The sequence below is a fragment of the Cervus elaphus genome, chromosome 20 (assembly GCF_910594005.1).
Source record: "Cervus elaphus chromosome 20, mCerEla1.1, whole genome shotgun sequence".
Classification (NCBI taxonomy): domain Eukaryota; kingdom Metazoa; phylum Chordata; class Mammalia; order Artiodactyla; family Cervidae; genus Cervus; species Cervus elaphus.
The window spans coordinates 130,376,266-130,399,455 of NC_057834.1; the positions used below are offsets into that span (position 1 = coordinate 130,376,266).

Here is a 23,190-nt window from a genome sequence, read left to right on the forward strand (position 1 = left end):
ATTTTAAGTTAGAAAGTAAGTTAATGCAATATAGAAAGAAAGAGTACCAACTTCAGAATGAGACATATGTGTGTTGGAATCATAGCATAATTACTGAAAATCTATGTGATCCTGAGAATAAACTCTAAGGCTTCCTTATCTATAGAACAGTATAATACTCACCTTGGAGATTAATTTGTGGTGAGGTTTAATGATAGTCTGTATAAAGGACCTACTAACACAGAGATTGACACAGAGAAGGGAATATGAAAGTGATAATCATAGTTATCATAGAGACTATTCTGGGGAGCTGAGATTAGAACCCAGTTCTCTGACCTCAGATTCCTAATCTCTCTACACTAACCCTTAATAAACACTTACAGCAGTTACTCTTTACAGTGGTGAATATTAAAACATAAAAATAAAATTTATCCAAGCCAGAGTAAATATTAAAAACTGTTTACTATTTGAACTACATGCTCAAGTCTCTCCCATTACAAAATAAAACAAACAAGAATACTTAGTCCTGTATTTCTTTTTCCTGCCCTAATTCACCTTTCTTTCACAAACTTCTAGGGAAAAAGTTTACATTGGTTTGTTTCTACTTCATCTCCCAGTCATTAATCCTTTGCCCTTATTGCAGTCTGGTTCCCAATTTCACACTGGAACCTCTCTCATTAAGATCATCAATGATTTCCTCATGGCCAAATTCAATTATTTTTTCAATCTTTATGTGTCATATCCCTCCCAGATAAAATACTTTGGTTTCTTTGACATGCACTATATCCTACTTTCCTTACTATTCTATTAATTTATTCCATTCTCCTCTTCCTATTTTATGTACTCAATATTCCAATTCTCATCTCATTTTATATACTCAGACCATTTTATTTACCATCATAGCCTTGACTTTTGCTGATGACTTCCCAAATGTTTTAGCTTAGAACTTTCCTCCAAACTTCAGATGTCTATATTCAACTAGCTTCTATAGGACCCCTAAGAACCTTCAACTTAACACCTCTAAAATAAAATTCATCATGCTCCCATTCCAAGCATACTTTCTTGTACTGTATTTCTGTCACTTAATTAATAGCATTGCCAAGTCAGCAGGCTGATCAAGACAAAAAAAACCAGAGTCACTCCAATTCTCCTTCCTCTTGGACAAATTCTGTTAACTGTGTTAGTATCTGTTTCAAATCCATCTCCTTCATTGGTACCATTCCAACACTTCACATCTCTTCCTACTGACAGTGCACTAACTCAATCCACAGGATATCTAGCAGGCAACCATATTCTTACAAATTCTGCCTTCAAACCATATTTAATTGGTCCATGAGCAAACAAACTGGAACTGGTGAAAACACAGAGCGAAGCAAAAACTAAAAATATTAGTGGCACCAACAACTTTGCTTTTATTTCATGTGGCTGGATCTTCAAATCATTCTCTGAGTTCCATGATCCAGGATAATTTCTCTTTTTGTTCAAACTGATTTGAGTTGGATTACATCTAATCAAGTCCTAACTAATATAGGGTCCAAATGAAAGCTTTCTTCAAGTTGCCCCCTTCATAAAGACATCAGAATTATCTTTTGAAACCATTAATCATTCCACATTATACCTGCACTTGAAATCCTTCAAAAATATCCCTTGGCCTAAAAGTACTCACTCATTCATTCAGCACCTACTTATTAGGAAATCGCTTCATGGTAACTACTATGCTAGGTTCTAGGGATATGATGATGGAAATGACAGCTATGAATCCCTCTCCTCAGAGAACTAGAGAAACAGACAAATAGAGAAAATAATAAAATTAGAAAATCACCATTTTCACGTAACTAATTAATTTTAAATAAAAGATGGTAAAATCATAGGAATTTCCATAACTTACTTTCACACAGTATACCACAGAGAAAAGCACAGAGGGAAGAGAAAGCATGTACAATATCACAGATATTCACTATACTATTCTTATTCCTTAGACTGTTTTATTTGAAAATTTTCCTAATAACAGAAGAATAGGGAGAAAATATAAAGAAGCAGGGTGTTAAAACAAACACATAGTGAGATAAATTTACCAGATCATAAGGCAAACAAAGGTCAAGGTTAGAGCCTTCTCTACAGAACAGTTTATCCTTACTACCTGACCACATAGTATATGCTCAGTAACTGTTTAATGAATGAAAGAATATGCATTCTTGTGATCAACATTTTAATCTAAGTACTACAGTATATAAGAAATCAACTAAAAAGAAATATTGCAAGAGACTTCCAAAATCTATATGTTTAAATTCAGGATACGATATTGGGAGGAAAGGGGAACCATCTGAAAAGAACTGGATCTTTAACTCACACCAAAATAATTTCCAGAGGTATTTAACTTTTAGACATAAAAAAATAAAACACCAATATTAAAAAAAAAACCATGGAAGAATTATTTTTTAGGGGAAAGCCTTTCTAGGAATAACACAAAACCTAGAATAAAAGACTGACTGAATTAAAGAATAAAAGACCAAATGTGACTATAAAAAATTCCTAATGAGAAGGAAACATAAGGCAAACCAAAAGATCAATGACAAAGCTGTCAAAAATATTTTACTGCACTTTACATCACAAACGGTCCTTTCCCTAGCGGATAAATATACCAAAGCCAAATACATTTATAAAAGCAAAGGATCTAAATGAACATTTCACAGGAAAGGAAACACCAAGGATGAACTTTGCTCATAAACGAAATGCAAACTAATAATGCAGTTAGATACCATGATCACAGAGCAGGTTGGTAAAGACAAAAGGTTTTGATAATAGCCTGGCAGCTATGCTATTGGCCAAAGCTGCCAAACTATGGCCCAAGGCCAAAAAAATACACAAAGAAGAGTGTGGCATAGACCATATGGGAGCTGAAAAGCCTAAAATATTTACTATGTGGCCCTTAAGAGAAAAAAAAGTTTGCCAATCCCTGTAGTAGGGAATCCCTACTATAATCCCTATTAGGCAAAGTATAAGATGGCACAATCACACACACAAAAAAAGGAACCAGGCAATAGTTATGAGACTTTACACATACACGTTTGATCCAGTAATTCAATTTCTAAGAACTTATCCTATAGATATTTCCCAAAAGATCTATGAAAAAGAACACGAAAAAACAGCAAAGACTGGAAACAGTCTATCTGTTCAACAATGAGGCTCAATTAACTATAGTACATACCTATAACAGAATATTATATAGTTGATAAAAAGAATGAGGCAGCTTTGTTAAGAGTTCTCAGATTCAATTAGTAAAAATACCTAAACTGAGAAAGAATATACATATATATATTAGGCTATCACTTCTATATGTTTTATAATTTATGTGTATGTTTGTGTACATGTTAAATAATACCTTCCACTGATTTTCTCTGACACCAGAATCAGGTGGCTATGAGACAGAAACACTAACTTTCAAAGCATATCCTTTTGTATCTTGAGTTTGGAAGCACATCTATTGTCTATTGAAAAAACAAAATTTATTCTCATTTGAGAATGCGCTCAAGATTTAAAGCTTTTTCAGAGGTGGCAACTGCTATTAAGTTATCTAATTTGAATTGCAATTTTGATAGTTATCACAATAAATCTACAGGCTGAATAAAAGTGTATGAGATTAAATTGTTATATTATTATACAGAATTAAGCAGAATAGAATTGTACTCATCCTTGAGGCCCAAATAAAAGAAACAGGTTCTGTTTCTCAGAGCCTACATCTACAGAAAAAATGCAACACTAAACTGTATTTGGGGATACAAGTGGATAATGAAACACTTGAAAGCAAACTTCTCACAAAAGATTCCTACCTAATTTTTACACACTGAACAGGATCGGTATGTTTGAGGGAAAAAAAATGGTATACAGCTGGAAAAGAATAAGTGTGAGGCTGGAAATGAATAAGTGTGAGGAAGAGTGCTTAAAAATGATAAAAGAGAAAATGTCAGAGGACAGATATATTAAGAATTTCCAAACCATCCAAAAAAGATCCCAAAGAGGAAATAATATGATTTATGTTTTACAAGAAACAGGATGTAAAGTAGCATGACTACTTTAAAGCTGTTAAATGTTACAGGGAGTGAAGAAGGGAAGCAAGACATCACGTAGGACGCAACTGCAGTAATCCAAGGAAAAACTGGTGGCTCAGACCAGGAGAGAATGGTGGATGTGAGGAACAGTATTCAGATGGACATAATTTGAAAGTAGAGGCATTTCCTGGTATATGAGAAGCTGTATATGAAAGGAGTCAAAAAGAGCAGAAAAGGGTGCCATGTCTTGAGATGTAAACACTAAGGGAGGAACAGACTGAGGGGGTAGCATGAATAGTTTGGTTTGGACCTGTTAATTTTGAGAACCTTACTAAACTTGCAAATGGAGATATTAAGAAGGCAACTGGACACATTAACAACATAAAGAAGAAACTCTTGTCAAGAAATGATATATAAATTTGGGAGTCATAGATGAAATGATGGTACTGCTTTGACTGTGTGGATTACAATAAACTGTGGAAAATTCTGAAAGAGATAGGAATACCAGACCACCTGACCTGCCTCTTGAGAAACCTATATGCAGGTCAGGAAGCAACAGTTAGAACTGGACATGGAACAACAGACTGGTTCCAAATAGGAAAAGGAGTACGTCAAGGCTGTATTTTGCCACCCTGCTTATTTAACTTAACATGCAGAGTACATCATGAGAAACGCTGGGCTGGAGGAAGCACAAGCTGGAATCAAGATTGCCAGGAGAAATATCAATAACCTCAGATATGCAGATGACATCACCCTTATGGCAGAAAGTGAAGAGGAACTAAAAAGTCTCTTGATGAAAGTGAAAGAGGAGAGTGAAAAAGTTGGCTTAAAGCTCAACATTCAGAAAACTGAGATCATGGCATCTGGTCCCATCACTTCATGGGCAACAGTGGAAACAGTGTCAAGACTTTATTTTTTGGGGCTCCAAAATCACTGCAGATGGTGATTGCAGCCATGAAATTAAAAGACGCTTACTCCTTGGAAGGAAAGTTATGACCAACCTAGATAGCATATTAAAAAGCAGAGACATTACTTTGTCAACAAAGGTCCCTCTAGTCAAGGCTATGGTTTTTGCAGTAGTCATGTATGGATGTGAGAGTTGGACTATAAAGAAAGCTGAGCGCCGAAGAATTGATGCTTTTGAACTGTGGTGTTGGAGAAGACTCTTGAGAGTTCCTTAGACTGCAAGGAGATCCAACCAGTCCATCCTAAAGGAGATCAGTCCTGGGTGTTCACTGGAAGGACCGATATTGAAGCTGAACTCCAATTCTTTGGCCACCTCATGCAAAGAGTTGACTCACTGGAAAAGACTCTGATGCTGGGAAGGATTGGGGGCAGGAGGAGAAGGGGACAACAGAAGATGAGATGGCTGGATGGCATCACTGACTCGATGGACATGAGTCTGGGTAAATTCCAGGAGTTTGTAATGGACAGGGAGGCCTGGCGTGCTGCGATTCATGGGGTCGCAGAGAGTCAGACACAACTGAGCGACTGAACTGAACTGAACTGAAAGTTCATGAGACTAGTTAAGATAAGCTAGTGATTGAACTTACTACTGATGGAAGAGAGCTGAGAGTCCTGAGATATCTCATTCAACTTTTAGAAATCTGGTAGAAAGGAAGGAATCAGGGAAACAGACTAAAATGAAACAACCAATGAGGTAGGAGGAAAACTAGGGGGGGTGATATTATAGAAGCAAAGTAAAGAAAATATTTCAATTAGGAAGAAGTGAATGCTTAACCTTAATGAATGCTGCTGAGCTAACACAGAAAAATGAAGGCTGAAGACTGATAATTAATATTGGCAAAGTTGAAACAAACTTCTTACTTGACAGGAGCTTTTTTTTTTTTCCTCTAAGGCATTTTATTTGTACATATTACATCCCTAGAAAAAGAATCCAAGGATTTTCCCTCCTGTATGTTTTCGTCTTGCTTCTTCATGGTCCATGATGCCAGCTGAGGTTGTCAGTACAATGAAACCAAACTGACGGGACGGGAGCAGGTTATTCTGCCATTTTTCTAGATCTTTGAGTTGCACATCAAATCTGGGGCTGATCACTCCACACTTATTTAGCCTGCCTGTGAGGTTCACAACAATTTTCCCAGCCCTGTGATCATCAATGATTTCAAATTCACCACTGTAACCATGCTTCATCATCACTGTTAGAAACCTGACGATGACCTTGGAGCACGGCCGAATAAGCACCTGGCGTTTGGCTCTCTTTTCGGCGTTGTTGATACTCTTGAGAGCATCAGCCAGGACATTCATGCGCACCATTCTGGCGGCACGGAAAGATGGCGGAAAGAGGATGGGAGGGGCGAGCGCACGGAATTATGGGTCTTGACAGGAGCTTTATCAGTGGAAAATGGATACACAAAAGCTGGAGTGGGGTGATCCCATAAAGAGATTCAGAGGAGAGAACTTTAAGTACAAACAACTCTACAGAGGAGTTCTGCTCTAAATTAAAGAAAATGAGCAGAAACTGGACTAAAATCTAGAGTGAAAAGTTCTTCTGACTCTGTATTTTCGTTTTGTTTTCTTAGTTTTAGGTAGTTTTTTGGAGGGGGGAGTTTTGTTTTTTAAGATGAAGACTATCACAGCGTATAGCATACTCCTAGGAATGATTCAATAGAGAGGGAATAACAATGGGAACAGAATCTAAAAAGAGTGGCTATCTGTGTAACTGACTCACTCCGCTGTACAACAGAAATTAACACTGTAAAACTATACTCCAATAAGAAAAATTAATTAAAAAAAAAAAAAGAGGGAGGGGACCTCCCTGGTGGTCCAGTGGCTAAGACTCCGTGCTCTCAATGCAGGAGGCCTGGGTTCGACACCTGACAGGAAACTAGATCCCTGCATGCTGCAACTAAAGATCCTGTGTGATGCAACAAAGATTGAAGATCCTGATAGCCATAACTAAGGCCTGTGCATGCTAAGTCACTTCAGTCGTGTCCGACTCTTTGCAACCCTATGGGCTGTAGCCCACCAGGCTCCTCTATCCAGGGGATTCTCCAGGCATGACTACTGGAGTGGGTTGCCATGCCCTTCTCCAGGGGATCTTCCCAAATCAGGGATCAAACTCAAGTTTCTTACATCTCCTGCATTGGCAGGCAAGTTCTTTACCACTAGCGCCACCTGGGAAGACCCAGTGCAGCCAAATAAACAAATATTTTTTCAAAAAAGGGAAAAACCAATAAGTAAGAGGGAAAATCTGTGCGACAGGGATATGATTAGGACATAAATTTCCTCTGTGAAAAAATAAAATGAGCATACTGGTTAAATGCAGCTGGCTGTTAAGATTTTCTGAAAGAAGAATGAAAGTTATTTAAAGCACTTATGTACAATATTTGTGTTTGAAAATGAAAATAAATTTCATGAGGTCAAATGAACTTTTATGCCTTGTCCTCATTTTTGCTTTTGATTTAGTGGCATATTGATATTTGTATACTATATCCAAGAATCATTTCACTTTAAGGTACAACCACCAACTAAAGAACCCATTAAAGGAATCTACATAAATGAACATTATGAAATGGCTATTACTTTCATTTCCAATATATTACTCAATTAATTCCATATATCTTTATTTCAATAAATGATAACTTTCAGAAATAAAATAATGTCAATTGTAATTTCAACCTTAGAACTTATGGTTTTCTAATAATTCTGACATTGCTTTTCTCTCTTAATAAAGAAACAAAGGATCAAAAGAAAAAACACAAACTCCAAAGAATGTAAAAATAAATAACAGCAAGCATAAAAGCAAGGTAATCTTGGTTCCTTTTAAAATTTCAAATTAGCATTTTGCTTTGTCACTGAAATAGTTCTAGGAGATGATTTATTTTTGTTTTCAATAAAATACAATCTTATGACTATACAGTAGAGGTGACGAATAGATTCAAGGGGTTGGATCTGGTAGACAAGAGTGCCTGAAGAGTTACGGATGAAGGTCTGAAACACTGTACAGGAGGTGGTGACAAAGCCATCCCCAAGACGGGCACAGAAACAGCAAGGGCCTGAGAGAGCAGAGGAGATTAAGGAGAGGGGGCAACATAAAAAGACAGGCATCTGAGTCAGTTCTAGTGAGGTGGATGAACCTAAAGCCTATTAATCAAAGAGAAGTCAGTCAGAAAGACAAAATCAAATACTGTATATTAATGCATATATATGAAATCTAGAAAGACGGTACTGATGAACCTATCTGAAGGGCAACAGTGGAGACATAGACATAGAGAACAGACTTATGGACACAGTGGGAGGGGGAGGAAAGAGAGGGTGGGATGGATGGACAGAGTAACACAGAAACCTATACATTACCATATGTAAAATAGACAGCCAATGGGAATTTGCTGTATGACTTCAAACTAGGGCATTGTAGCAACAGATGGGTGGGATGAGGAGGGAGTTTCAAGAGGAAGGGTACATAAGTAAACCTATGGATGAATCATGTTGATGTCTGGCAGAAACCAACACAATATTGTAGAGCAATTATCCTTCAACTAAAAATAAATAAATTTAATTACTTACAAAAAAGAAGAGGTGGCAAGAACACACAGAAGAACTATACAAAAAAGGTTTTAATAACCTGGATAACCACGATGGCACAGTCACTCACCTACAGCCAGACATCCTGGAGTGTGAAGTCAACTGGGCCTTAGGAAGCACTACTATGAAGAAAACTAGTGAAGGTGACTGAATTCCAGCTGAGCTACTTCAAATCCTAGAAGATGATACTGTGAAAGTGCTGTACTCAATATGCCAGCAAATTTGGAAAACTCAACAGTGGCCACAGGACTGGAAAAGGTCAGTTTTCATCCCAATCCCAAAGAAAGGCAATGCCAAAGAATGTTCAATCTAGCGTACAATTGCGTTCGTTTCACATGCTAAAAAGATAATGCTCAAAATTCTTCAAGCTAGCCTTCAAAAGTACGTGAACTGAGAACTTCCAAATGTATAAGCTGGATTGAGAAAATGCAGAGGAATCAGAGATCAAACTGCCAATATCCGTAGGGTCATAAAAAAAGGGAATTTCAAAAAAAACATCTGCTTCATTGACTATGCTAAAGCCTTTGACTGTATACATCAGAACAAACTTAAAAATTCTTAAAAGAGATGGAAATACCAGATCACCTTGCCTGCCTCCTGCAAAACCTGTATACAGGTCAAGAAGCAACAGTTAGAACCGGACATGGAACAACAGACGGGTTCAAAATTGGGAAAGCAGTACATCTAGGCTGTATATTGTCACCCTGCTTATTTAACTTAACATGCAGAGTATATCACGCGAAATGAAGGGCTGGATGAAGCCCAAGCTGGAATCAAGATTGCCGGGAGAAATATCAACAACCTCAGCTTTGCAGACGATACCACTCTTAATAGCATAAAGTGAAGAGGCACTAAAGAGCCTCTTGATGAGGATGAAAGAGGAGAGTGAAAATTCAACATACAAAAAACTAAGATTATGGCATCCAGTCCTATCACTTCATGGCAAATAGATGGGGAAACCGTGGAAGCAGCAACAGACTTTATTTTCTTGGGCTCCAAAATCACTGAACCTGTGACTGCAGCCACAAAATTAAAAGACGCTTGCTCCTTGCAAGTAAAGCTATAACAAACCTAGACAGCATATTAAAAAGCAGAGACATCACTTTGCCAACAACAGTCCATATAGTCAAAGTTATAGTTTTTCCAGTAGTCATGAACAGACGTGAGAGCTGAATCATAAAAAAGGCTCAGCACTTAAGAACTGATGCATTCAAATTGTGGTGCTGGAGAAGCCTCTTGGGAGTCCTTAGAAAGCAAGGAGATCAAACCAGTCAATCCTAAAAGAAGTCAATCCTGAATATTCACTGGAAGGGTTGATGCTAAAGCTCCAATACTGTGGCCAACTGATGTGAAGAGCCAACTCATTGGAAAAGACCCTGATGCTGAGAAAGATGAGGCACAGGAAGAGAAGGGGACGACAGAAGAGGAGATGATTGGATGGCATCACCAACTCAATGAGCAAACTCCAGGAGACAGTGAAGGACAGAGAAGCCTGGCACGCTTCAGTCGAGGGGTTGCAAAGGGCCGGACATGACTTACCAAATGAACAACAACAACAAAGTAATACAAGCCCCTTTAAACAAGATCAGGAATATAGTTTACCAGTTAAAAGTCCAATAAAGTCAGGAATTAAAAATGAAATATACATGCTTTAAACATTTATTTTTATTTGGTATGTATAAAAAAAGCACATTGACCTATCACTGATGATCAGTAAGACTTTGGAAATGGGTTTGCTAATTTGAGTTCTTCCTTGAACAAATCACAGCCCTAATGCAACCCCTCAGATCACAACTTTGATTTCTTTAGAATGGAATGAGAAAATAAAGGCATCTCCACGTTTTTACTGACTTGACCGAGTTAAGTCTTCCAAAAGCATTAAAATTATTCACAGAAACAATTGTACTTTTCAGAGGAAATTTCATTATTGTCAAAAACGGTACAACTAAAATTAATTATAATAAAAAGTACCACTAGAATAAACAAGTACAGGAAATTCTGACTCTTGTAAGCACCCAATTCATCAAAAGCTAAATCAAGTTGTCTTCTCCTGAAACTACTAGATGCTCTTCAACAGTCATCCCAGCTTCCTCCCTTAAGGACAGGCCCTTATTCTCAGCGGGGCACACTTGCTGCTGTTCAGTAGCCAAGCTGTGTCCTACTCCTTGTGACCCCGTGGACTACAGCGCACCAGGCCTCCCTGTCCCTACCATCTCCCGGAATCTGGCACACTTACAGTAAGAAAAAGATTGTAATCTCAGCTTATGATCCTAAGGTGAAAAAGCACATTGGCTATGAACAGGCCAATAACCAACAGAAAGCTTTTCATGGAAATGGGACAATAACTGGAATACAACAAACCGTTCTTCTTTCAAACTGAAAGTGTCAGTTCATTAGTGAACCAGGGCTGTAATTTTTAAAAAACAGACTACAACAGAAAACACAGTGCAGAGTCACAATAAGTGACGCTACAAAACACTGTCACACACACAAGTGGATCTCAACGTGAAACAGATTTCTAACAGCATCAAAATTAAAAAAGAAAAAACCAGAAGCATTGGTGATGGATGTTAAGTAAACTTGTTACAGTAATCAGTTTGCAATTTACATATATAGCAAGTCATTATGTTATATACCTAAAACTAATACAATGTTATATGTCAATTTTATCTCAATTAAAAAAAAATGTTTACCTATGGCTGATTCAAATTGATGTATGGCAGAAACTATCACAATATTGTAAAGTAATTACCTTCCAATTAAAAATAAATTTTAAAAAATGTTTTAAACAAAACAAAAACAAGCACTCTTAGATAATTTTGCTTCTGATGCACATTAATGTTTGAGGATCACTAAACTAAAGCAATGCTTCTCAACAGTTACTGGATATCAGAATCTTGGTGAGCTTGGAAACGGATTCCTGAATTAATGTCTAAAGATTCAGACTCAGCAGGTCAAGAGTCACCATCAAAGATCTGATTTCTAACACAGCTCCAGGTGATGCTAATACTCTACCACACCTGACATAATAGGCTCTAGTTTTTATGAACCAGGCATAATTAACTTCAGATAATAAATCACTATACCCGGAGGCTGAAAGCAATCTTCATCAAGCCCAATCTCTTATCAGATGGTTGAATTTCTTTCACAAAACCCTAAATAGTCAACCATCCCTCTGAATGTTAAACCAACAAGATGAACCACTGAATCATCTACAAGAGATGAACTATTTATGACAGTTCAGAAATAATCCATGTTAAGTACTAATGAAAATGAGTTAGTTTTCTCAGGAAGTCATGACTCAAGATTACTGCTCTCTTTTCTTGTTTTCATTTAAATATGTATTGTTGCTGTGGAATTATTAAAGAATGCCATTGATGATTCTATACATTCAATGAAGAGAGATGAAACTCCTAAGTGAGATTCACATAACTTTTCACTAATTTTTGCTTTTATTTGTTCCCACACTGGGGAAAAACGAGAATATCCAGAACAATCTGACTTTATAACTTGCTAAAAGGTGACTGACAAATGTGAACACCTGTAACACCTCCGACAGAAATTGGTTACATTTTGTCAATTTCAATGGTCCACTTGTACACTATTTATAGAGCTAAAAAAAGATTTAACACAATTATAAAACAAGTATTTGTTCTTTACTGTGAAGACAACTAAAGTAAATACAACAGACTTTACTTTTTTTGAAAAGTTATTGATATTTACAGTGCTCTGAAAGCAATGATCAAGAAGATCAGAGACATCTATAAAAAGATATATTCAGCATGTACCTAAAAACTGTCCAGGGTCTGTTAAAACTGAAGCATATCACTACAACAGAATATCATGCATTTTAATCGAGTAAAATATTTATATATTTTTATAACATTTCAGAGAGTATATTACTTCTATAAGGAGAAAACAATGAAATTTTAACAAAACAATAAAAGCAAAAGTAGTTCATACTAATAGCTGCAGAAGCACAATTCTACAGAGGAATGAGGAGCCAGTTCCAACTGTGTCCCAATCTACAGTTCTACAACTTTCCTGTTATTCCTTCTAATTCTAAATTTCTGTGATACCGTTGTTATATATAAAATACAATGTTTTAATGTTCATCTTCTCTCCCTTCTTGCCACATCAAATTTAGCTGATATCCTTTCTACACAGATAAACAAGGATCTGTTCCAGTTCTGAATCTTACTTTTTATCCCACCCTATTTAACTGGGAAAAAATGCAATGGTAAAATAGCCATTTTTAAGAGCTTTAACGCTGTAGAACTAGAGTAACTTTCACTTTTCCACCTTCAATAGCATTAGTAAACTTAAAACCATTTCATGCTGTTACTCTCTTGAACTCATTAAACTCAGAAACATCAATTCTACTCTCTCATATTACCTGCAACAATGTCAATAGAGATTTAAACAAAGAAAGAAAAAATCCCACTTGAACAACTTTATCTACAGTTCAGTTCAGTTCAGTCGCTCAGTCGTGTCCGACTCTTTGCGACCCCATGAATCGCAGCACGCCAGGCCTCCCTGTCCATCACCAACTCTCGGAGTTTACTCAAACTCATGCCCATCGAGTCGGTGATGCCATCCAGCCATCTCATCCTCTGTTGCCCCCTTCTCCTCCTGCCCCCAATCCCTCCCAGCATCAGGGTCTTTTCCAATGAGTCAATGAGGTGGCCAAAGTATTGGAGTTTCAGCTTCAGCATAGGGGCTGGTAACCTCTTGATCAACGGATGGCCCCTGTGACAGAAATAGTTACATTTTTGAGACAGTAAAAGAAAGAAGTAGGGGAGAGGGGAGAGAAGAGGAGGAAGAGAAGAATACATGGGAGACCCTATTTTTGACTACATCCTACAAAGCTTAAATGTTTACCATTCAGCCCTTTATAAAAAAGGTTTCCTGACCCCTATCTATAGGAATATTGCTGAGTGTAGTTCATACAGTATAATTTGCATCATGCTAGGAAAACATACGGCACTAAATAGGCTTAGAAAAGCCCTCAGGGCAATTATCTGCAGAACTATCTCTGAGTTACAGCCAAAATGATTCAGAATAAAGCAACTGCAAATTAGGCACTAGGTATAATAAATACACTATCACAAAACTACTTGCAGCTCTAGCAGAGTTCTGGTACCAGAATAACCCTTCTGCTGTGAATAAAAAACTTGACAAAATATGTAAAACAAATATACCCAAAGTATGGACAACAATAATCACAAGACTGTGATCTCTGACAAAATGAACTAATGAGGTGACTAGCCTACACTTTCTGCCTAGGAACATTTAGCAAGTTCCAGTATACAGAGGGAAAACTCAAGTAGACGCACACCAGTTTCAATAAACTGGGGAGACAAGAGACTGAGAAAACTAAAGCAGCTAGTATTTGGAGGACATACCACCAAAAAGAAGAGACAAATACACACTCAAAGAGCCCTAAAAATTCTTTGACTGAACAGTAAGCCACACATGAGAAGGTGGGGAAGGTTATGGTTCTGTGAGAGAATGCAACATATGAGAACTCTGTACATTCTGTTCAATTTTGCTGTGAACCTAAAAAACTGCTCTAAAAATTAGAGCCTATTTTTTAAAAAAACAAAGAAACTTCGTCAAACAACTAGGAGAATCAATGGAGACCTCGAAAAGTCACACATTAAAAGTAGGACTAAACAACTCTAAATCCAACCCTAGAGCTGCCCTAACAAGCTTTAAAAGCAAATCTCAAAAAAAAAAAAAAAAAATCAAGCTGAATCAAAGCAAACTGCATGTCAGAATAAAATTCAATGCTCCTTAAAGGAAATATAAAATGAAATAGAAAATATAATCTAAGACTTAATGTAACATTAACAATATACAGCATCCAATCAAAAACTGTAACACATTTGAAAGACATGAGAGTCATAACCAGAAGAAAATTCAGCCAACAGAAATGGGGCCAGAAAGAATACAAACGATGGGATTAGAATTAGCAGAGAATACTTAAAAAGTTATTAAAAAAAAGAAAAAGTAGAAAGATTTAATGCAAAGCATGATCTTAATGAGAATAAAAGTAGAAACTATATTTTTAAAAAAGAAACTTCTAAAACTGAAAAATATATCTGAAATGAAAATTTAACTGAATGAGTTAACTGCATATTAGACTATACAGATGAAAATGGTAAACAGGAGGAGATGGAAATTAAAAAACTATATTATTACTGTTATATATGAAAGAATGTGTTATCAGCAGACTTATATGACAAGAAATGTTAAAGAAAGTTTTTCCTAAAGAAAAAGACACCGGATGGAAACCCAGACCTAGACTAGAGAAGGAACACTGGAAACAAACAGAATTAAAAGCAAAAATAGGGACTTCACTGGTGATCTAGTAGTTAAGACTCCCTGTTCTCTAATGCAGGGGCCCAGGTTCGATCTCTGGTCAGAGAACTATATCCTGCATGAAGCAACTAAAGATCCCCCATGCCATAGTGCAGCAAAGAAGATCCCATGTAGCCAAATAAAATAAATAAATAAATAAAATTAGGAGCAAAAATAGATAATTTTATTGTAATATCCGAATAATTTTAACACTTCTCTGCCATTAATTGAATAGCAGGAAATCAGTAAAACTATAAAAGACCCAAAAAGACACTGCCAACCAACTGAACCTAACTGACATTTATAAAGTGTTAACCCATAAATGGCAAACACATATTCTTTTCCAATATACATGGGACAATCACCAGTATAGATCACATGACAAATGATGGAAATATTGTATGGAAGAATTATCAAAGAATGGAACTCATACAGAATATTTACTTTGACCAAAATGCACTCAATAACAAAAGCACATGTGGAAAAACCCCAAATATTTAGAAATAAAAAACTTTTAAAAAAAGTAACTGGTCAAAGGAGAAATCACAAGGAAAATTAGAAAATATTATCAACTGAATAGGGGCTACCCAGGTGGTGCTAGTGGTAAAGAACCCACCTGCCAATGCAGGAGACACAGGCAACACGGACTCGATCCCTGGGTATGGAAGATTTCCTGGAGCAGGGTATGGCAACCCACGCCAGTCTTCTTGCCTGGAGAATGCCAGGGGACAGAGGAGCCAGGGAGGGGACAGCCCAGAGGGTCGCAAAGAATCAGAAACGACAGGAGCGACTTAACATGCATGCATGCACATGAACTGAATAAAGTTCATGAACACACAACAAAACTTGAGAAGGGCAATAAAAAAGTCCTTAGAGGGGGAACTTACGGATTTATACATCTAAAACCTATGACCTAAACTTCCACCTTTAGAAGCAAGAAAAAACAGATTAAGCACAAAGTATTGATTGGGCTTGCCAAAAAGTTCATTTGGTTGGCCAAAAAGTTTATTTGGTTATTGAATATACTGTTCAATAAAGTTCTTGGTAAAAGTGAAAATATTAATGTCTTTTAATTTTACTTAAAAGCAAATGAATATTTGGCCAACTCAAGAGAAGGAGTAATGAAGATAAAAAGAATTCATGTCAATGTATGGCAAAAACCACTACAATATTGTAAAGTAATTAGCCTCCAACTAATAAAAATAAATGAAAAAAAAAAGAAAGAAAATCTATATAACAGAAAATAAACGGTGAAGAAAAATCAAAAGCAAGATCTTCAAAAGGAACAAAAATGGTAAGCTTCTAGACAAACTAACCATAAACAGAGAGAACTAAAAAAGGCAAACAAATACATGAAAAAGAGCTTCAACATCACTAAGTATTTGGGAAATGTAAATCAAAACTGAAATGAGATATCAACTCACATTCAGTAAGCTAACTACTATCAAAAAGCAAAAATAACCACATAGGTGAGGATGTGGAGAAACTGGAACCCTTGCACACTGTTGGTGTGAACGCAAAGTGGTACAGCTACTATATAAAACAGTACGGCAGTTTCTCAAAGAGTTGAAAATGGAATTACCACATGATCTCAAAAGAATAAAAACCATGGTCTGTAAGAGATATTTACATCTGCACACCATGTTCACTGCAGCATTATTTACAATGGCTTAAAGATGGAAGTAATTCAAGTTATCTTTCCATTACTAACTGAACTGATAAAATGTGGTATATCCATACGATGAAATGTTGCTGATGTTGTTGCTTTCAGTCTCTAAGTTCTGTCTGACTCTTTTGCAACCCCATGTACTGTAGCCCACCAGGCTCCTCTGTTCACGGGATTTCCCAGTCAAGAATACCAAAGTGGGTTGCCACTTCCTTCTCCAGGGGATCTTTGGAGCCCAAGGATCAAAACCATGTCTCTTGCATTGGCAGGAGATTCTTTACTGCTGAGCCACCAAGGAAGCCCATGGTGGAATATTACTCAGCCTTAAAAAGGAAGGAAATTCTGACATCTGCTTCAACAGAGATGAACCTCGAGGACATCATTTAAAATGAAATAAACCAGTCCCATAAAGACAAATACTGTATAATTCCACTTATATGAGGTACTCAGAATAGTAAAATCCATAGAGACAGACAGTAAACAGGTAGATGACACAGCTGAAAGATAAACAGGGAATTTAATAGATACAGACTTTCAGTTTTGCAAGATGAAAAGTTAACAGACTGGCTGCACAGCAATCTAAATGTAATGAACACTACTGAACATTTAAAAATGATAAAAATGGTAAATTTTAGTTTATGTGTATTTTTACACTTAAAATATTTTAATAAAAAATACAAAGAGGAGGAAAGGATAGGGAGAGAAGACACAAATTACCAATCCTCAGGAGTAAAAGAGACAGCACTAAAGGTTTCATTAGAGAGCAAAAATAAGATAATATTATAAACAACCTTATATCTCCCAATTGTGTGTGTGTCTGTGTTTTTTACCACAGTACACAGCTTGCAGGACATTAGTTCCCCGACCAGGGATCAAACCCAGGTTCCCTGCAGTGGAAGTTCAGAGTCCTAGTAACCAGTGGACCACCAGGGAATTCCCTATAAACAACTATGTAGAAAAAAATTTTAAAACTATGAACATAAACTAAAACTATTATTCATAGCATATGACAATACATTTAAAAATTATTAATAATCCTATGGAAATGAATTCACAACTTAGGTCTGTAATATTCAGTATAGTAAGTCACCAGCTACATGCTTAAACAAAACTAGAACTTCAGTTCTGCACTTATCACATTTCAAGTACTCCTCCGCCACACACAGCGGCTACTATACTTTAATGGTGTAGTACAACATAGATGTTTCAATTGTCAGACAAAGTTCTACCAGACTGTGCTGACTTATGAGAAAATGCCTTGAAAGGTGTAAATTACACAAAAGAAATAGAAAATATGAACAACATCAAGACTAGATGACATCACTAGTAAATTAAATACTTAAGGAAGAAGTAATACCCACCTTACATGAATTCTTTCAGCAAATATAAGAGAAAGGAACACTTTATAACTAATATTATGAGGCCATTATCACCCTAGAACCAAAGCCAGAGAAAGATGTGACCAAAAAAAAAAACTACATACCAATATCCTTCATAAATATAGGTGCTTAAAAATCAGAATACTTAAAATACTAGCAAATTGGATTTTCAAAGATATAAAACAAACAATAGATCATGACAAAGTACGATTTATATCACAAATGCAAGGTCGGTTTAAGATTCAAAAATCAACTCACCACATTAACACAGTAAAGAAAACAACATGATCATTTCAGCATATGAAAAGAAACCATTTGACAAAATAGTCATTCATGAAAAAAATCTTTTCACAAATACAGAGAAGAGAAAGTCCTCAACCTGAAAAGGTATCTACAAAGATAATAAAGATCAACTGGAAAATTTAAAAAAAAATTTTTTTAATCATTACAATAGCATAAAAAATAGAAATATTAAATTTCAAATTGGTAAGGAAAGAATGGACTGTTATTAACTGACTTGGAAAAGAAAAACTACCTAGTATGGGAGAAAACTGTCCCTTAGTTTATCCATATACACACAAAATTGAGGCAAAATATTGAAAAGACCAAAAGAAAAACAGGAATGCTAATTTCTTAAATACATGCAAAATCTATAGACTAAAACTATAAAAGGTTATTTAGAAATTTAATAATTTACTAATTATTTACAGATTTAAAGAAGAACTAAATAAACTCAGAAATATGCCATGCTCACGGATATATTTAAGATGTCAATTCTCCTCCAAATTAATCCATAAATTTAATGCAATTCTAATCAAACAGCCAAAGGTTTATCTATACACCTTTACATGCTGATTCTAAAATGTCTGTGTAAATACAAAGGAGTTAAATAGACAAAGCAAATTTTAAGAAGAGATGGATGGCTTACGCTAACTTTGTTTTATAAGTCTGTAATTGTTTTGAAGTAAAAAGTTAAAAATGATTTCATGATACAGTACATCTTATATGTAAATTATACATCAGCAAATATAATGTTTAAAATTTCATTTACAATAGCACAAGAAATTTTAAATGTACAGGGATAACAAAATATGCATAAGACTTGTACTTAAAAACTACAAAACTCTGCTAAAAGGAAAGATGATCTAAATAAAATTTTTATTTATTTATTTTTAATTTTTTTTAAATAAATTTTTTAAAAGATACATCACATTCATGAACGGGAAAACTCTTTTAGATGTCAATTCTCCCCAAACTCATCTATAAATGAGAATCCCCATCAAAATCCCAGTAAGTTTTTTTATAGAAAATGACAAGGTGTTTCTAAGAAACTGCATGAAAAAGGAAAAGATCTGGAATAGGAAAAACAACTTTTGAAAAAAATGGCTTAGAATATGTCATCTAATATAAAACTAAAGTAATTAATACAGTGTGGTACTAACGTAAGGAAAGACATATAGATCCTTGGAACAGTATGAGTCCAAAATAAAACCAAACATACAGAACATTTAATCTTCAAAAAAGTATCAAAATAAACCAATCAGAAAAAAGATTATTTTCTTGGGCTCCAAAATCACTGCAGATGGTGACTGACTGCAGTCATGAAATTAAAAGACACTTGTTCTTTGGAAGAAAAGCTATGACCAACCTAGACAGCATATTAAAAAGCAGAGACATCACTTTGCCAGCAAAGGTCCATATAGTTAAAGCTATGATTTATTCCAGTAGTCATGTATGGATGTATGAATTGGACCATAAAGAAAGCGGAGTGCTGAAGAATTGATGCTTTCAAACTGCGGTGTTGGAGAAGAGTCCCTTAGACAGCAAGGAGATCAAACCAGTCAATCCTAAAGGAAATCAACCCTGAATATTTACTGGAAGGACTGATACTAAAGCTCCAATAACTTTAGCCACCTTATGCAATGAGCAGACTCATTGGAAAAGACCCTGATGCTGGGAAAGACTGAAGGCAGGAGGAGAAGAGGATGACAGAGGGCAAGATGGCTGGGTGGTATCACCGACTCATTGGACATGAGTTTGAGCAAGCTCCGGGAGACGGTGAAGGACAGAGAAGCCTGGCGAGCTGCAGTCCATGGGGTCACAAAGTCGAACACGACTGAGTGACTGAACAACAAAAAACGGAACTTCATGGAATTTCATCAAAATTAAAACTTGTGCGTTACAAAAGACACCACAGAGATAATGAAAACATCAGCCACAGAATACTTGAATAGATGGAGACAGATATATCCACATCTATTTCTATCTAATCATCTGTAAAACAAAAGATTCGTATCCAGAATATGTAAAAAACCCTTACAACACTATAATAGAAAAGACAAACCAACAATTCAAAAAATGGGCAAAGACTTGGAACACTTTACAAAGGAACATTTTAAGAAAGGCATAACACACGCTGTCAAGTGAAATCATTAGTCAGCAGGGAAATGTAAATTAAAACCATAAATAGTTGCCACTATCCATCCTTCAGCTCAGTCGTTCTATCGTGTTCAACTCTTTGCGACCCCATGACTGCAGCATGCCAGGCTTCCTGTCCATCACCAACTCCAGAAGCCTGCTCAAACTCGAGTTGGAGATGCCATCCAACCACCTCATCCTCTGTCGTCCCCTTCTCCTCCTGCCCTCAATCTTTCCCAGCATCAGGGTCTTTTCCAGTGAGTCAGTTCTTCACATCAGGTGGCCAAAGTAGTGGAGCTTCAACTTCTGCATCAGTCCTTCCAATGAATATTCAGGACAGATTTCCTTTAGGACTGACTGATTTGATTTCCTTGCAGTCCAACAGACTCTCAGGAGTCTTCCAACACCACAATTCAAAAGCGTCAATTCTTCAGCACTCAGTTTTCTTTATGGTCCAACTCTCACATCCATACACGACTACTGGAAAAACCATAGCTTTGACTAGACAGACCTTTGTCAGCAAAGTATCCATCCTACTTTCACTTATTTTTTAGAAAGATTTTATTGATGGGAACCAGCTTTTCTATGTGTTTTTGAATTTGTTATACAATATGGTTCTGTTTTATGTTTTGGCTTTTGGGCCCCTAGGCATGTGGAATCCTAGCACCCTGAGCAGCGATTGAACCTGCACTGCCTGCATTGAAAGGCAGAGTTTTAATCACTGGACTGCCAGGGAAGTCCCTCCTTCCCATTTTTAAAATAATCATAACCTAAAAGGAAAAGACCAGTTAAGTGAAATGAACAAACTACTTGAAAACATAACAAACCTGACACAAGAGTAAATATAATATATAAATAATCCTTTATTTATTGAAAAATTTGAATTCATAACTTAAAACCTCACACCACAGAGTAGGAAATGGCAACCCACTCCAGTATTCTTGCCTGTAAAATTCCACAGACAGGGGAGCCTGGCAGGCTACAGAGCATGAAGTCGCAAAAGTCAGACACAACTGAGTGACTTTCACTTTCAAAAGAAAGAATGAGAAAGAAAAAAAAAATCACTAACAGTCACATATTTGGTTCTGAAGGAAAACTGTTATTTGATACTGTTTTGATTTCTGGAGATCAGATTTTTTTAGTACTCATGAATAGGTTTTCTCCCTTCCTTTAGTATTAAAGGACAAAGTTGAAAAAGTATTCTATATACCTAGGAAAATTAAAGTGCATACCAAATGCATATTTAATCTCACAAGGATTGATTTATTAGTACTTGCACAGCCTTGTGAAAAATGCATGATGTGCCAGGTCCCTTGGAGGCGCATTCATTCTCCCAGAAAAGAGTCGCATTTCAGGGTCAGGAACTGTGGTTTCGTGGGGAGAAGTTCTACAACTGACATCAAAAATATTTTGGAAAACAATTATGCTCAAAATTTAAAAACAAATGGGAAATGTATGCCTTTCAAAAACAAAAATCCTCACACCAAGAAATCTCTAAGCCAAGGTGGTTTTCCTGTGAATTCTATAAAACATTTAATGAAGATATAACTCCAGCTGTACACAAAGTCTGTCAGAAAAAATCCTTAATGAAATATTAGCAAATTGAGTCCAGTAATATATAAATATTCTTCAGCCATTCCTTATAAAATGGAAGTTTTTAATGTAATAAAGCCTTAGCAAATGTGACCGAAACCAACAATAATTATCCCTAAATGATAAAATATGAGAACTATTATACTTAACTGGACTCAAAAATAAGATATTTAAAAACAAATGATAGAAGAAAAACACAATACAATTACTTGAAAGCAACAATAAAAATTAAGTAAATGGCATAAATCAAAATCTGTATTAAAATCTAGTTTGTTTCTGAACAGAAATAAAATATTGATTCTCCCCAAAAATAACATATAAATGTATACATTTTCAGTCAGAATTCCAAAAGACTATTTTTGGATATTCAATAAATCATATTAAAATTTAGTGGATGAAGAGCCTAAAGAAAAGCTTTAAAGTAACAAATATTAAAACTAAGAAACTAGCTTGACAGAGCACAGAAATGCCAATAGCTCAAATCCAAAAAAATACAGTATTAAACTATTTCTTAAAAGAATATATACTATGAATAAAATCAGTGAAGATAATATAGCAATTAATATGTTTATGAAAAATATTACTATGTAAATGTTAACAAATGTAAAAGAAATTCAGAAAAAGATTCCCACATATATATGACTTAAATACATCTCAGTAGTGCAAATTGAGTTCACTGATGAATATCAACTATTTAGATGAAAAGATAAGTTATTTAACATGTTACCACAATTAGTTATTCATCTGAAAAAACTGTACCCCAATCTTATCCTGCATCCAAAAATAAACATCAAATTAAGACTTAAATGCTAAAATATAAAAAGCTTACAAGATAATCTTTGTAGGTTATAAAATTTTATTGAAAGGCGATAAAGATTTCAAGAAATAAAAAGACACACAAAGTTCACAGTCAGTCAATATCATAAACATGCCAACTCTCTGTTGATTGACAGAATCAAAAAACAGTCCATCAAAATTCTGCTCTTACGATTTTGTTTTGTTAGATACTTGGTAAAGTATTTCTAAAATGAACAGTAACAAGAATAGGTGAGACATTCCTGAAGAAAAATTTTCAAGGATATGTGAACTATCAGGTTATCAAACAAGACTTATTGCAAAGCTAAATTAATTAAAAGAACATGGCACAGAAATAAAAATTCCATTGGAAAACGTGTGGGAAAGCCCATAGGTATAT

The 23,190-nt window shown here is 35.7% G+C and overlaps 2 protein-coding genes across 6 annotated transcripts in view; both read right to left on the minus strand.

Moving 5' to 3' along the window:
* The window catches only part of ZMYM4 (zinc finger MYM-type containing 4), a 154,403-nt gene that overhangs the window by 69,928 nt on the left and 61,285 nt on the right, over positions 1-23,190 (minus strand). The gene's annotated exons all lie outside the window — the stretch shown is intronic.
* LOC122676521 (40S ribosomal protein S15a-like) lies at positions 5,867-6,465 on the minus strand. The gene has a single exon (XM_043875827.1). The coding sequence runs from the start codon at positions 6,303-6,305 to the stop codon at positions 5,913-5,915; it is 393 nt and encodes a 130-aa protein (XP_043731762.1). The 5' UTR covers positions 6,306-6,465; the 3' UTR covers positions 5,867-5,912.

What these genes read in the sequence shown, in the direction of transcription:
- LOC122676521 (XM_043875827.1), bottom strand. Translation starts at nt 6,305, where the DNA reads ATGGTGCGCATGAATGTCCTGGCTGATGCTCTCAAGAGTATCAACAAC.